At 42.6% G+C, this 17,123-nt stretch overlaps 1 protein-coding gene across 1 annotated transcript; it reads right to left on the reverse strand.

Moving 5' to 3' along the window:
• Positions 1 to 14,433: 14,433 nt before the first annotated feature.
• Positions 14,434 to 17,109, reverse strand: RPP21 (ribonuclease P/MRP subunit p21). Its single transcript, XM_019419938.2, has 5 exons — positions 16,013 to 17,109; positions 15,840 to 15,940; positions 15,661 to 15,743; positions 14,724 to 14,849; positions 14,434 to 14,577 (listed from the first exon to the last, which is right to left on the reverse strand). Exons 1-5 carry the CDS (start codon positions 16,067 to 16,069, stop codon positions 14,480 to 14,482), a joined length of 465 nt encoding a protein of 154 aa, XP_019275483.2. The 5' UTR covers positions 16,070 to 17,109; the 3' UTR covers positions 14,434 to 14,479.
• Positions 17,110 to 17,123: the final 14 nt, after the last annotated feature.

A 17,123-nucleotide genomic window follows, 5' to 3' on the forward strand; every position in this document is an offset into this window, starting at 1 on the left:
TTTCTCATGGTTTGCTGATTTTCTTAGTGATATATTTGGATTTGTTTCTTTTTATTCTTTGCATATTTATTAATGGCTTTTGATATGTGGTTACTGCTAGGTTTTATATAATCTCTTCTGCATATAACAGTCTGTATTAGGTTGATGGTCATTTAAATTTGAGCCCATTCTTTACTCCTTCCCATGTTTTAGATATATGTCATTATATTTTACATTCCTTTATTTTATGAGTTCCTTCACTGATTTTTTACAGAAATATTTATTTTCACTGACTTTGTGTTTACTTTCCTTTATACTCTCAGTTTTGGTCTCTTTTTCCCAAAGAGTCCTCTTTAATATTTCTTGCAGGGCTGGTTTAATGGTCATGAGCTCCTTTAGGTTTTGTTTGTCTGAGAAACAATTGCTCCTTCTATTCTGAATTATAGCCTTCCTTGCTGGACAGAGTATTATTGGCTGCAGATTTTTCCTAATCAGCATTTTGAATATATCATGCCACTCCCTTCTGGCCTGAAATGTTTCTGCTGAAAAATCTCCTGATACACTTAAGGGATTTCCATTGTAACTTCCTACCTTCTTTTGTCTTGCTGCTTTTAGAACTTTTTTTTTTGGTCACTATATTTTGACAGTTTTTTTGTTAAAAAAATTTTAAAATGTTGTATTTATTTTTGAGAGAGTGCAAGTGGGGTAGGGGCACAGAGAGAGGGAGACAGAGGATCTAAAGCAGGCTCTGTGCTGACAGCAGTGAGCCCAATACAGGGCTAACTCACAAACCATGAGATCACGACCTGAGCCAAAGTCGGACACTCAACTGACTGAACCACCCAGGTGCCCCTATATTTTGCCAATTTAGTTACAATATGTTTGGTGTAGCTCTGCTTTGTTGATTTTGATGAGGGTTCTCTGTGCCTCCTGGGTTTGGATGTCTGTTTTCTTTCCTAGATTAGGAAAGTTTTTAGCTATTATTTCTTCAAATAGTTTTTCTGCCCTCTTTTCCCTCTCTTCTTCTTTTGGGACTCCTATAATGTGAATGTTGTTATGTATGATTGAGTCACTCATTTCATTAAATCTATTCTCATTTTTCATAATCTTGTTTTCTTTTGTTCAGCTTGATTACTTTCCATTTCTAGGTCATGAATTAATTCCTCGGTTTCTTTCAGCCTGCTGTTCATTCCATCAAGTGTTCTTCTCATTTAATTTAATGAGTCTTATACCTCTACGTTATTCCTTATCTCTATGTTAAGGGTCTGATTCATGTCTTTCACTCTTAAGTCCAATGAGTATCCTCATGATCATGGCTTTAAATTCTCCATTATGCATGTTACTTATATCTCTTTTGCTTAGATCTCTGGCCATGGTCTTGTCCTGTTATTTCATTTGGGATACATTTCTCTGTCCTGTCATTTTGTCTAAGTTTCTGTGCCCGTTTCTCTGTTAGGAAAGTCAGCTGTGTCTCTTGTTCTTGGGGGTAATGGCCTTATGAAGAAGAGTTCTGTAGTGCTGTATAGTGTAGTGTCCCCTATTCCCCAGAGCTTGGCACTTCCAGGAGTGTCTCCAATGTTGTTGTGTGTGCTCTGCTGTTTTGTCCTGGCTGCTTTATCCTCCAGGCCAGTCATCTGCAGAGCCTTTCTTTGCCTATTGTGGGCAGTTTTTTGCCCCTGGCACATTTTAACTAGGTATGATCTGGCCTCTTTGTGAAATGAGATCTGTCACCACTGCCACAGGAACCAAGGCTCCAGAAAATTCCCATGTGGGGAGATGTGGTCTGAGCAGGGCCAGTGTTCTGAGGCAGGGGGTGGGGGGGGGTGGGGTGTCACTGCGCTGGGACTGATGCAAGTGTGACTGGGAAGGGTAGTTCCATTGGAGCTAGGGGACAAGGCTAGATGTAAGCAAGTTAGATAGCAAGTGTTGGTGCTGCACTGGTTCCTGCAGGTGGCCCTTGCTTATGCTAGGGTGTGTGAGGGGGGGCGGGGGGGGGGAGGATGGCATTGGCAGTTCCTTTGTTCCCAGAGGGATCTCCCTGTGAATGCTCTCTGGGATGTGCTCGATGAGCAAATACCTCCCCACTGTGTATTCCAGACACCTTTCAGATCACTGTTTCCACACTGTATGTCTGAGGGCTGTTTGCCCTGCCTTTTCTCCAAGGGCAGCACAATGTGTTCTGGGCTGTATCCCAGCAAGCCTGCTGACCTTTAAAACTCCAGGCTTTAAGCTCCTTTCATTGCAAAAACTCATGAAATTCAGCCTCTCTCAGTTTCCAAACCACCTGCTTGGGTATTTGTTTTCCCTGTGTGCTGGTCTGTTTCTCACCCTTCTCCATGACTGTGGCCACAGGCATTTCTCTCCAAAACTGCATCTCTGCACTTCCTACCTTCTTCAATGTAGCCTCTTCTCTACCTTTAGTTGTAGAGTTTGTGCTGCCAGTCTTGAGGTCAATTTCTGGGGTATTTAGGATGATTTGTTAGTTATCTAGTTGTATTCATGGGATGAGATGAGCCTAAGGTCCTCCTACTCTGCAGCCATCTTTAATAGCTATGTTTTAAATTAGAGATACACAGCTATTTATTTATGGTTGAATTTGGATTTGCATAACAAATACTGTGGTAGTGAGATGCCTCCTAAGGTCCCTGCCTCCTGAGATTCATGCCCTTTTGTAATCCTTTCCTCTAGAGTATGGGCCAGACTTATTCATGCAATTCTGGTGAACAGAATACGACAAAAGTGACGGCATATTGCAAAAGACTATGAACCCATGGTGAGCATCCTCTGTTGACCCTCCCTCTATCTCTAATGAAAGCCAATTGCCATGTTGTAAATTGTCATATGGGGAGGCCCACATGCCAAGGAACTAATGTGACCTGTCAATAGCCAGGAGGGACCTGAGGCTTCCTAACAGCCATGTGGATGATCTTGAAACCATATCCTCCCCTAGTGAAGCCCTTAGATGGCTGTAGCCCCAGCTGATATCTTGATTGCAGACTTCTGAGGGACTCTGAGCCAGAAGATCCAGCTGAGCTATGCCCAGATTCCTGTTCCTTAGAAATTGTTATAAAACTGACTTCAGAAGATGGCAGCATAGGAGGACGCTGGGTTCACTTCGTCCTGCTGATCACTTAGATTCCACCTACACCTGCCTAAATAACCCAGAAAACCACCAGAAGACTAGCAGAACAGATTCTCCGGAGCCAAGTGCAGATGAGAGGCCCACGGAAGAGGGTAGGAAGGGCAGAGAGGCGGTGCACGCTACAGGGACTGGCGGGAGGGAGCCGGGGCGGAGGGGCGGCCGGCGGGCCAAGCAGAGCCCCCAAGTCTGGCTTGCAAAAGCAGAGGGGCTGGACGGAGTGTGTTCGGACAGCCAGGGGGACTTAACATCTGGAAGGTTATAAGTTAGCAGCTCTGCTCGGAGAGCGGGAAGGCTGGAGGACAACGGGAGGGAGAGTTGCTAAGCCCCAGGACGACAGAGCTCAGTTAGCGGGGAACAAAGGTGCTCACCAGCGCCATCTCCCTTGCCCATCCCCCAGCCAAAATCCCAAAGGGAACCACTTCCTGCCAGGGAACTTACTTGCACCGCGCAAACACCCAATGCTGTGCTTCTGCGGAGCCACCCCTCAGGAGGCAGGTCTGACTCCCTCCTGCTGCTGCAGGGCCCTTCCCGAAGTGGTTCACCAAAGGAGAAGCAGGAGAAGTGAGCTGAGCCTGCCCCTCCCGCCCCCGTGCACCTTGCCTATCCACCCCAGCTAATAGGCCAGATCCCCAGCACCACAAGCCTGGCAGTGTGCAAGTAGCCCAGATGGGCCATGCCACCCCACAGTGAATCCCACCCGTAGGAGAGGGAAAGAGAAGGCACACACCAGTCTGACTGTGGCCCCAGTGGTGGGCTGGGGGCAGACATCAGGTCTGACTGCCGCCCCACCCACAAACGCAAGTTATTCAAAACAGCACAGGGGAAGTGCCCTGCAGTTCCGCACCACTTCAGGAACTATCCAAAATGACGAAACGGAAGAATTCCCCTCAAAAGAATCTCCAGGAAATAACAACAGCTAATGAACTGATCAAAAAGGATTTAAACAATATAACAGAAAGTGAATTTAGAATAATAGTCATAAAATTAATCGCTGGGCTTGAGAACAGTATAGAGGACAGCAGAGAATCTATTGCTACAGAGATCAAGGGACTAAGGAACAGTCAGGAGGAGCTAAAAAATGTGATAAACGAGCTGCAAAATAAAATGGAAACGACCACGGCTTGGATTGAAGAGGCAGAGGTGAGAATAGGTGAACTAGAAGATAAAATTATGGAAAAAGAAGCTGAGAAAAAGAGAAATAAAAAAATCCAGGAGTATGAGGGGAAAATTAGAGAACTAAGTGATGCACTAAAGAGAAATAATATATGCATAATTGGTATTCCAGAGGAGGAAGAGATAGGGAAAGGTGTTGAAGGTGTACTTGAAGAAATAATAGCTGAAAACTTCCCGGATCTGGGGAAGGAAAAAGGCATTGAAATCCAAGAGGCACAGAGAACTCCCTTCAGACGTAACTTGAATCGATCTTCTGCACGACATATCATAGTGAAACTGGCAAAATACAAGGATAAAAAAAAAATTCTGAAAGCAGTGAGGGATAAACGTGCTCTAACTTATAAAGGGAGACCTATAAGACTTGTGACCGATCTCTCTTCTGAAGCTTGGCAGGCCAGAAAGGAATGGCAGGAGATCTTCAATGTGATGAACAGGAAAAATATGCAGCCGAGATCCTTTATCCAGCAAGTCTTTCATTTAGAATAGAAGGAGAGATAAACGTCCTCCCAAACAAAGAAAAAACTGAAAGAATTCGTCACCACAAACCAGCCCTACAAGAGATCCTGAGGGGGATCCTGTGAGACAAAGTACCAGAGACATCGCTACAAGCATAAAATATACAGACATCACAATGACTCTAAACCCATATCTTTCTATAACACTGAATATAAATGGACTAAATGCTCCAACCAAAAGACCTAGGGTATCAGAATGGATAAAAAACAAGACTCATCTATTTGCTGTCTACGAGACTCATTTTAGACTTGAGGACACCTTCAGATTGAGAGTGACGGGATGGAGAACTATTTATCATGCTACTGGAAGTCAAAAGAAAGCTGGAGTAGCAATACTTCTATCAGACAAACTAGACTTTAAATTAAACGTTGTAACAAGAGATGAAGAAGGGCATTATATAATAATTACAGGGTCTATCCATCAGGAAGAGCTAACAATTATAAATGTCTATGCACTGAATACGGGAGCCCCCAAATATATAAAACAATTACTCACAAACATAAGCAACCTTATTGATAAGAATGTGGTCATTGCAGGGGACTTTAACACCCCACTTACAGAAATGGATAGATCATCTAGACACACAGTCAATAAAGAAACAAGGGCCCTGAATGATACATTGGATCAGATGGACTTGACAGATATATTTAGAACTCTGCATCCCAAAGCAACAGAATATACTTTCTTCTCGAGTGCACATGGAACATTCTCCAAGATAGATCATGTACTGGGTCACAAAACAGCCCTTCATAAATATACAAGAATTGAGATCATACCATGCATGCTTTCAGACCACAATGCTATGAAGCTTGAAATCAAGCACAGGAAAAAGTCTGGAAAATCTCCAAAAGCATGGAGGTTAAAGAACACCCTACTAAAGAATGAGTGGGTCAACCAGGCAATTAGAGAAGAAATTAAAAAATATATGGAAACAAACGAAAATGAAAATACAAATATCCAAACGCTTTGGGATGCAGCGAAGGCAGTCCTGAGAGGAAAATACATTGCAATCCAGGCCTATCTCAAGAAACAAGAAAAATCCCAAATACAAAATCTCACAGCACACCTAAAGGAAATAGAAGCAGAACAGCAAAGACAGCCTAAACCCAGCAGAAGAAGAGAAATAATAAAAATCAGAGCAGAAATAAACAATATAGAATCTAAAAAAACTGTAGAGCAGATCAACGAAACCAAGAGTTGGTTTTTTGAAAAAATAAACAAAATTGATAAACCTCTAGCCAGGTTTCTCAAAAAGAAAAGGGAGATGACCCAAATAGATAAAATCATGAATGAAAATGGAATTATTACAACCAGTCCCTCAGAGATACAAGCAATTATCAGCGAATACTATGAAAAATTATATGCCAACAAACTGGACAACCTGGAAGAAATGGACAAATTCCTAAACACCCACACGCTTCCAAAACTCAATCAGGAGGAAATAGAAAGCTTGAACAGACCCATAACCAGTGAAGAAATTGAATCAGTTATCAAAAATCTCCCAACAAATAAGAGTCCAGGACCAAATGGTTTCTCAGGCCAGTTCTACCAGACGTTTAAAGCAGAAATAATACCTATCCTTCTCAAGCTATTCCAAAAAATAGAAAGGGAAGGAAAACTTCCAGACTCATTCTATGAAGCCAGTATTACTTCGATTCCTAAACCAGACAGAGACCCAGTAAAAAAAGAGAACTACAGGCCAATATCCCTGATGAATATGGATGCAAAAATTCTCAAGAAGATGCTAGCAAATCGAATTCAACAGCATATAAAAAGAATTATTCACCATGGTCAAGTGGGATTCATTCTTGGGATGCAGGGCTGGTTCAACATTCGCAAATCGATCAACGTGATACCTCACATTAATAAAAGAAAAGATAAGAACCATATGATCCGGTCAATCGATGCAGAAAAGGCATTTGACAAAATTCAGCAACGTTTCTTAATAAAAACCCTCCAGAAAGTCGGGATAGAAGGAACATACTTAAAGATCATAAAAGCCATTTATGAAAAGCCCACAGCTAACATCATCCTCAATGAGGAAAAACTGAGAGCGTTTTCCCTGAGATCAGGAACACGACAGGGATGTCCACTCTCACCGCTGTTGTTTAACATAGTGTTGGAAGTTCCAGCATCAGCAATCAGACAACAAAAGGAAATCAAAGGCATCAAAATTGGCAAAGATGAAGTCATGCTTTCACTTTTTGCAGATGACATATTATACATGGAAAATCCCATAAACTCCACCAAAAGTCTGCTAGAACTCATACATGAATTCAGCAAAGTTTCAGGATACAAAATCAATGTACAGAAATCAGTTGCATTCTTATACACTAACAATGAAGCCACAGAAAGACAAATAAAGAAACTGATCCCATTCACAATTGCACCAAGAAGCATAAAATACCTGGGGATAAATCTAACCAAAGATGTAAAAGAGCTGTATGCTGAAAACTATGGAAAGCTTATGAAGGAAATTGAAGAAGATATAAAGAAATGGAAAAACATTCCGTGCTCATGGATTGGAAGAATAAATATTGTCAAAATGTCAATACTACCCAAAGCTATCTACACATTCAATGCGATCCCAATCAAAACTGCACCAGCATTCTTCTTGAAACTGGAACAAGCAATCCTAAAATTCATATGGAACCACAAAAGGCCCTGAATAGCCAGAGTAATTTTGAAGAAGAAAACCAAAGCAGGAGGCATCACAATCCCAGACTTTAGCCTCTACTACAAAGCTGTCATCATCAAGACAGCATGGTATTGGCACAAAAACAGACACATAGACCAATGGAATAGAATAGAAACCCCAGAACTAGACCCACAAACGTATGGCCAACTCATCTTTGACAAAGCAGGAAAGAACATCCAGTGGAAAAAAGACAGTCTCTTTAACAAATGGTGCTGGGAGAACTGGACAGCAACATGCAGAAGATTGAAACTAGACCACTTTCTTACACCATTCACAAAAATAAACTCAAAATGGATAAAGGACCTGAATGTGAGACAGGAAACCATCTAGAGGAGAAACGCTAGAGGAGAAAGCAGGAAAAGACCTCTCTGACCTCAGTCATAGCAATTTCTTACTTGACACATCCCCAAAGGCAAGGGAATTAAAAGCAAAAATGAACTACTGGGACCTCATGAAGATAAAAAGCTTCTGCACAGCAAAGGAAACAACCAACAAAACTAAAAGGCAACCAACAGAATGGGAAAAGATATTTGCAAATGACATATCGGATAAAGGGCTAGTATCCAAAATCTATAAAGAGCTCACCAAACTCCACACCTGAAAATCAAATAACCCAGTGAAGAAATGGGCAGAAAGCATGAATAGACACTTCTCTAAAGAAGACATCCAGATGGCCAACAGGCACATGAAATGATGCTCAACGTTGCTCCTCATCAGGGAAATACAAATCAAACCCACACTCAGATATCACCTCACGCCAGTCAGAGTGCCGAAAATGAACAAATCAGGAGACTATAGATGCTGGCGAGGATGTGGAGAAATGGGAACCCTCTTGCACTGTTGGTGGGAATGCAAATTGATGCAGCCACCCTGGAAAACAGTGTGGAGGTTCCTCAGAAAATTAAAAATAGACCTACCCTATGACCCAGCAATAGCACTGCTAGGAATTTACCCAAGGGATACAGGAGTACTGATGCATAGGGGCACTTGTACCCCAATGTTTATAGCAGCACTCTCAACAATAGCCAAATTATGGAAAGAGCCTAAATGTCCATCAACTGATGAATGGATAAAGAAATTGTGGTTTATATACACAATGGAGTACTACGTGGCAATGAGAAAGAATGAAATATGGCCCTTTGTAGCAACGTGGATGGAACTGGAGCGTGTGATGCTAAGTGAAATAAGCCATACAGAGAAAGACAGATACCATATGTTTTCACTCTTATGTGGATCCTGAGAAACTTAACAGAAACCCATGGGGGAGGGGGAGGAAAAAAAAAAAAGAGGTTAGAGTGGGAGAGAGCCAAAGCATAAGAGACTCTTAAAAACTGAGAACAAACTGAGGGTTGATGGGGGGTGGGAGGGAGGGGAGGGTAGGTGATGGGTAGTGAGGAGGGCACCTTTTGGGATGAGCACTGCATGTTGTATGGAAACCAATTTGACAATAAATTTCATATATTGAAAAAAAAAACTGACTTCAGTGGGCAAAACAGCACCCCCAAGCGGGGGCCAGAGCCACTTACACCAACACCTGCCTCTGGGTCCACCCCCGCCCCCCCCACCCACACCCTGCAGGTGCATCTCCAGTAGGGCAAGTCCACCTGAGAATCAGTGCAGCCCGCCCACCTCCCAGCAAACCAGCACAATACCTTTAACTACAACAGAGTGCTACAAAGCTTCAGCTCTAGGGTGAATAGGATCTAGCTTCCCCCACCCAACCCCACCACCCCCAGGATACAGAACAAGCAATTTATATTTTTATTTATTTTAAAAGAAGTTTATTTATTTATTTTTGGATCTAGCTTCTTTTGACAAACAGACAAAACCACAAAACACAGCCTCCCCCCCCAACCCTTTTTTGAATTTACAACATGAGAAGATGGAGAAATTCACCCCAAAAGAAAAAACAGGAAGAAGGAATGGTCAGAGGTTTAATCAATACAGATATAAGTAAAATGTCTGAACTAGAATTTAAAACAATTATAGGGGGCCTGGGTGGCTCAGTCAGTTAAGTGTCCAATTCAATTTCGGCTCAGGTCATAATCTTAAGGTTTATGGGTTCAAGCCCAGTGTTGGGCTTTACACTGTCAGTGTGAAGCCTGCTTGGGATTCTCCTGCTCTCCTTCCCTCTCTGCCCCTCCTCCACTTGTGTTTATGCATGCTCTCTCTCAAAAATAAATAAATAAAATGAAAAAAAATAAAACAACAATTATAAGGATACTAGCTGGGTTTGAAAAAAGCATAAAAGTCACAAAAGAATCCCTTACTGCAGGGATAAAATAACTAAAGCTGAAATAAAATGCTGTAACTGTGAGCAAACCAAAACCAAAAAGAAATAAAAGGTCCAAATCGTCAAGAAAGAAGTCACACTTTCACTATTTGCAGACAACATGATACTCTACGTAGAAAACCTGAAAGACTCCGCCAAAAAATTGCTAGAACTAATACATGAATTCACCAAAGTTGCAGGATAAAAAATCAATGTACACAAATCGGTTGCATTTCTATACACCAATAAGGAAGCAGCAGAAAGAGAAATCAAGGAATTGATCCCTTTTACAACCGCACCAAAAACCAGAAGATACCTAGGAATAAACCTAATCAAAGAGGTAAAAGATCTGGACCCTAAAAAGTACAGAAAACATATGAAGGAAATTGAAGAGGACACAAAGAAATGGAAAACATTCCATGCTCACGGACTGGAAGAACAAACATTATTAAAATGTCTGTAATACCCAGGGGTACCTGGGTGGCTCAGTTGGTTGAGCGTCTGACTCTTGATTTTGGCTTGGGTCATGATCCTAGGGTCGTAGGATCCCATGAGCTCAGCATGGAGCCTGCTTGGGATTCTCTCTCTCTCTCTCTCTCTCTCTCTCTCTCTCTCTGTCTCTTCCCCCCAACCCTGTCTGTAAAAAAAAAAAAAAAAAAAAAAAAAAGTCTCTACTACCCAAAGCAATCTACACATTTTTTTAAATTAATTTTTTGGGAGTCTATTTATTTTTGAAAGAGAGAGAGAGAGAGAGAGAGAGAGAGACAGAGCAAGCGAGGGAGGGGTAGAGAGAGAGGGAGGCACAGGATACAAAGCAGGCTCCAAGCTCTGAGCTGTCAGCACAGAGCCTGACGCAGGGCTTGAACTCACGAACCGCGAGATCATGACCTGAGCTGAAGTCAATGCTCAACCGACTGAGCCACCCAGGTGCCCCACAATCTACACATTTAATGCAATCACTATCAAAATGACACCAGCATTCTTCACAGAGCTAGAACAATCCTAAAATTTGCATGGAAACACAAAAGGCCCCAAATAGCCAAAGCAATCCTGAAAAAGAAAAGCAATGCTGAAAGCACCATAATTCCAGACTTCAAACTATATTACAAAGCTGTAGTCATCAAGGCAGTATGGGTCAAAAACAGACACATGGATCAATGGAACAGAATAGAAAATCCAGAAATAGACCCACAACTATATGGTCGACTCATATTCAACTAAGCAGAAAAGAATATCCAATGGCATAAAGACTGTCTCTTCAAAATGGTGGTGGAAAAACTGGATTGCAAAATGCAGATGAAACTGAACCACTTTCTTACACCATACACAAAAATAAATTCAAAATGGATGAAAGACCTAATCATGAGATGGAAACCATCAAAATCCTAGAGGAGAACACAGGCAGCAACTTCTTCAAACTTGGCCATTGCAACTTCTTACTTGACACATTGCCAGAGGCAAGGGACACAAAAGCAAACATGAACTATTGGGACTTCATCAAGATAAAAAGCTGCACAGCAAAGGAAACAATCAACAAAACTAAAAGGCAACTTACAGAATGGAAGATCTTTGCAAAAGACATATCTCATAAAGGGTTAGCATCCAAAATCTATAAAGAACTTACTAAACTGAACACCCAAAAAACAAACAATCCAGTTAAGAAATGGGCAGAAGACATGAATAGACATTTTTCCAAAGTAGACATCCATATGGCCAGTAGACACATGAAAAGATGCTCAACATCACTCATCACTAGAGAAATACAAATCAAAACCACGATGAGATACCACATCACACCTGTCAGAATGGCTAAAAGTAACAACACAAGAAACAACAGGTGTTGGTGAGGATGTAGAGAAAGGGGAACCCTCTTGCACTTGGAATCCCTCTTGGTGGGAATGCAAACTGGTGCAGCCACTCTGGAGAACAGTATGTAGGTTTCCCAAAAAGTTAAAAATAGAACTACCCTACAATCCAGCAATTGCACTACTCAGTATTTACCAAAAGGATACAAAAATCCTGATTTGAAGGAGTACATGTATGTTGTTTATGTTGAAGGAGTCCTGATGTTTATAGCAGCATTATCAACAATAGCCAAAAAAGAGCCCAAATGTCCATTTGATCAATGGATAAAGATGTGAGATACACACACACACTGCTGTCAAAAGAAATGAAATCTTGACATTTGCAATGATGTGGATGGAGCTACAGTGTATTATGATAAGTGAAATAAGTCAGTCAGAGAAAGATATCATTTGATTTCATTCATGTGGAATTTAAGAAACAAAACAGACAAACATATGGGAAGGGAATAAAAAAGAGAGGGACACAAACCATTAGTAACTCTGTAAAAAAAATTTTTTTAACGTTTATTTTTGAGAGACTGAGCACAAGTGGGGGAAGGACAGAGAGAGAGGGAGACACAGAATCTGAAGCAGGCTCCAGGCTCTGAACTGTCAGCACACAGCCTGATGCAGGGCTTGAACTCACAAACTGTGAGATCATGACCTGGGTTGAGGTTGGACACTTAATTGATTGAGCCACCCAAGTCACCCATAGAGACTTTTAATGATAGAGAACTGATGGTTGATGGAGGGAGTTGGGTTGGGGATGGGTAAATGTGTGATGGGTATTAAAGAGGGCACTTGTTATGATGAACCCTGGGTGTTGTATGTAAGTAATGAATCATTGAATTCTACTCCTGAAACCAATATTACACTATGTGTTAAGCAACTAGAATTTAAATTAAAAAAAATTAGTAAACATGAAAAAGGACACAGTTTTGGAAGGATGAATATGACTTCTAGTTAGAGGAATCTATTCTGATGAAAACACAAAACAGATGAACAAACCACAAACACCTAAGTGAACCATATTCCACATGGTTTCATCTATTTCCCAACTGGAACATGATTTCCACAGTCTCCCCAAAAGAGGGATATCACTTAATGAACTCAGCCATGAAATCAAAACTCAAAGTTCCCTCATTATCCCACTATGGGCATGTTCAGTCATGTGCAATCAACAAAACACTCCAAACAAACTTAGCCAAAAATCACACCCAGTGTACAAGAATGAGTAAGATCAGAAATGAGACTCATGGATGGAGCCAAGGAACAAGAACTGAAGATGAAAAGGGTCCAGGTCTACAGGAGGTGCACTTTCAGGCTACATGTTTATGTTGGTTGTTGCAGTTGACCCAGGTAGACACTATCTCCAGAAATAAACTGTTACAAAGTAACTGAGAAACAGTTACTTGCACACTATTTACTATCTTTCATGCAATATAGTTACTTGCACATTATGTACTACTTTTCATGTAATTTAGTTACTTGCACACTATTTACTATTTTTCATGCAAGTAACCTATTGACCTACGGAGTCAATGGGAAAACTGAGTCAAGGATGAAGGCAAAATAAAGATGTGGTAGATTGCTACACTGGTGGTCCCCAGGGAACAAATGAACCTTCTGGTATGCATGCTCCTTCCCTGTTGAATCTGGGCTTGGTTACTTGCTTTGTCAAGGGGACATCAATCAGCAAGTGTGATGAGAACAGAGGCTTGATAAGTTCTTGCACCTTGGAGCTTGACCTCTTAACTGCTTTCGGTGGAAGCCAGAGGGCATGTAAGAGGTCCAACCTCCTTGAGAGACCTATGCTGTAAGAACATCAAAACCAGCTATGTAGTAGGCCACACAGAAAAGCAAGGAGGTGGCAGACATGCATATGAACCTTCTGGGCTCTTCTAGACCAGGTACCACAGACAGCAGCTAAATGCAGCTGAGTCACTCCAGCTGATGCCATATGGAATAGAAGAAACTAGCCAGTTAGGCTCTCAGAAAGCATAGTCCACAAAATCATTGTTTGAAGCCACATCATGCAGTGATTTTTATGCAGCAATAAATAAGTACAACACAGGATTTATAAGAGCAAGAGAAGAAAGAAAATTGTATTCTGGGAATCGTGAATTTTGTTTGTATATGTTTGAGGGAAATTGATTAGCTGGCACCCAGCAAGAGGTCAGTCTGAAATTCTGTCTTTGAGTAAGTTCCCTAGGGACATCAAATAAAACAATTTTTGTTGTTTACTCATTCTCAAGAAAATCCTGAGGGTTTATCTATGCGGCACAGTTGTGTACTGTCCACCAATTGTCCTTTCGTTATCACTTTTGACCTTGTTCAGGTTTGTACCACTTCTCATATTAGAATTTTATAGAAGAAAACCAAGAGATTGGGAAAGATCAGCTTGGAGTGAGCCTGGAGGATCTGAAGCCATTCTGACCCCCTAAACTTTTTTTCCTTGTCTAAAAACGACATCAGTGGCATCAGCAGTCTGTTTAGCCCTTTAGTCAACAGTGAGGGCTACCTAAATAAAAAATATTCTATGAAGGCTCAAGCTCTTGCCAACAACCCTGGATCCTGAGTTCCAAATGTGGCATTACACTAAGGAAGCAGGGATGAAGGAGCACTGGGGTCAGTATCCTGGAAATGGAAGCTGCTCAGTGGGCAAGTGGTTTATAGAAATCAGGATCTCCCCAAATTGTAGGAATATGAACATGGTAAAGACAGAAAGGTTAGCCAGTGACAGAGAAATACAAACTGAAACAGAGGAAAATAGAATGAAGAGCTGAAATACTCACAGAATCACACAAAGTGAGACACCAATATACTTTATTTATTTCGAAGATAAGGTGAATCCATCACTGGTGGCTGGAGCTCTCATGCTGCACTTTCTCCTCACAGAGGTGGGCTAGAATGGGGTGGGCTGTGTTTGGCAGGGGTTGTGGAGATTTGGGATCTGTGTAGATGAGAATTTGGGTTTTATAAGACTGTGGCACCTCTCACAGCAATGTAGAATCCACCTGTGTAACCTCATCAGACCTATGCCCCCCATCACTCCTATCTTCCTGGAGTATCCTCAGTTTTCCCCTACAAACCTCTCACCTGCCTGGCTCCCCAGCTGGGCCTCAGGCCGGTCTCCCCAGAGCAGATGATCAGGATCATTGAGGAAACGTTGGCTGCGCTGGCATGTCAGGCAGGTCTGTACTGTCCAGCGCTGTCCCCTGCATCCTGGGGTTTAAGCAGGGGTGGGGTGGGGAAAGAGTGCCCAGATTTAGGAGAAGAAAAGCTCTCCTTCATCCAATTTTGCCTCCACTGTTTTTCGGTACAAATTCCAACCCTCCCCAACTTTGAATACAAATTTGAGATGTCTTACCCCTGCTTAAAGTCCATCAATTTTTTTGTATCCTTTAAGATAAAGTCCAAAGTCCTTAGAAGTCTCTTTAAGATCTGCCCTGTTTCCTTCTCCAGCCTCATGCTTTAACCTTGCCTACCTCAAACTCCAGGCTCCTAAACTCTGGTCTCCTTGACAGCACCACAAGCTCTCTTGTCTCAGAGTCCTCACACATGCCTAGAATTTCCATCTCTTCACTCCTTTTGCTTATCATGAACCTCATCACTACTGGTATAAGTAATGTTACCTCCCCAATTAAAGCATTTTTCTACACTATTTTAATTGTTTCTTAGTCTATTCTATCAGACTATAATTTCAATGAGAATAATGTATCTCATACAATACTTGATACACCTTAGAAAAATCAATATTTGTTGAATGAATGAATGAACAGTGATGTGAATCCTGTCCTCCACAATGCAAAATAACACCTATTATTATGTATGGGTGGGTTACCTCTTATAGCAACATCATTTCCCTATTGTCCAGATCTTAGTTTGTCCAAGAGGAGTTAACAATTTAACCCAAAGCTGGAAAATGTCGGCTGCTGCAAATCCCACGCTAGACGCCCATCTAAAGCGAGGAAGGGGATCCCCTCCGCAACCCACTACTGCTCCTCAGTCACCCCACGTTAGTAGGAGCACTCACGTCTCTGACGCTGGGTGCAGGTGAGACCAGGGATAAGAAGGGAAGAGCAGCCACGACAGAGGGTCCTCTTCACTGAGGGGTCCCTGTGGGCGGAGGGGGATGGTGATCCAAGCGCCTGCGCTCATTCTCCCCATTCTTCCCCACGTCCCGCCCGCCACCAGGCTCCCGGAGCGTCTCACCGCCGCAAGACCAGCCGCTTTGCGATGGTCCTCTCCGTGTGGCAGTAAAACCTCGCCAGCGCCTGGTTCTTGGGGTCCTGCGCAAGGACACAGTGGGCGGCCTAGGGGAGGGAAACCATCACTCGGTGGCAGGCCAAACCCAGTCGCCTCCCCAAACGCCCCGACGGACTTGCCTGGTACAGGAAGTTTAGCCTCTGGAAGGCCTCTCGGTCCTTTACTGGGCCAGCCATCGACGCTGCACTAGCGCCTCACAAACGAGCGTCCGCAGGTCCTGCCCCTCCGATAGCTCCGTCTCGGGCGCCTGCACAAGGCCTCCTGGGAAGTGTAGTTCCTGGGCCTCTCTCAGGGAGATCCTTACTCTGGCGCCACCCTGTGGCCTCACAGACCCAGCTGTTTGTAAACCCATACTCATCCATGCAATCCAAGCCCAGGGCACCTTTCTGAATTTTGGCTTTCTTCTAGTCTTCCTCAAGCCCATAATCAACTGTACTAGGTAGGAAAGGCTAGTGGAACAGGAGATTATCTTAAACTAGGAAATATTTTCAGGACAGAAGACTGGTCTCTTTATGTAGATAGGCTGGGGAGATGGTTATATGCAATGTATTCCTGCTAGAACTTCTTCCCTACTCTCCACAAGCCAAAGGTAGATAGATGCCTGGAAGATCTACAGACTGAAGAAACAGAAGTTATACATTCAAAAAAAGCACTGGTACTGGTGGGAGTGAAATTGGAAAGGATCATGAGGGTGGTGGAGGGAGGGAAGTACAGCTTATTCCCATTCCTTTCCACTTACCCAAAAAACACTTCCTGTTATGCAGTGCTAGACACATAGTAGGTGATCCTAGCTAACTCCTAGTCTTAGGTACTGGAGCACAGAAATTTTGACAGCATCTCCTGTCTCTGAAACTCTCCCCTACCCCAGACCCCTACCCAAGGCATATATTTAACATCCCTTACTCTGACCTCAGTCTCCTGTTTGTTCTGTTTGACATCCTGTGTTTACCTTTGTCTCATAGATAATGACCAGCATTTCCTGAAGTCAAGAGTAGAGGAATGTGGGGTGGAAGGGCATAACATGAATGAACCCTGAGACAGGGAGAGGGCAGAATTAAGTAAGGAGAGAATGAGGCCTCTCTCTCTTCTCAAACCCTATCAGGCCAGGCAGGGAACCAGCCCTTCAGCTCAGAAGAAATGGCCCAAACTTCCTCTGGGACTAATTTCCCAAAGTTCCCTAAACTCAAATGAGGAGTATGTTTAAAATGTAGAGGCCCAGGCCTACCCCAG

This window comes from Panthera pardus, unplaced genomic scaffold (assembly GCF_024362965.1).
Source record: "Panthera pardus isolate Hobbes unplaced genomic scaffold, ASM2436296v1 HiC_scaffold_17, whole genome shotgun sequence".
NCBI lineage: Eukaryota > Metazoa > Chordata > Mammalia > Carnivora > Felidae > Panthera > Panthera pardus.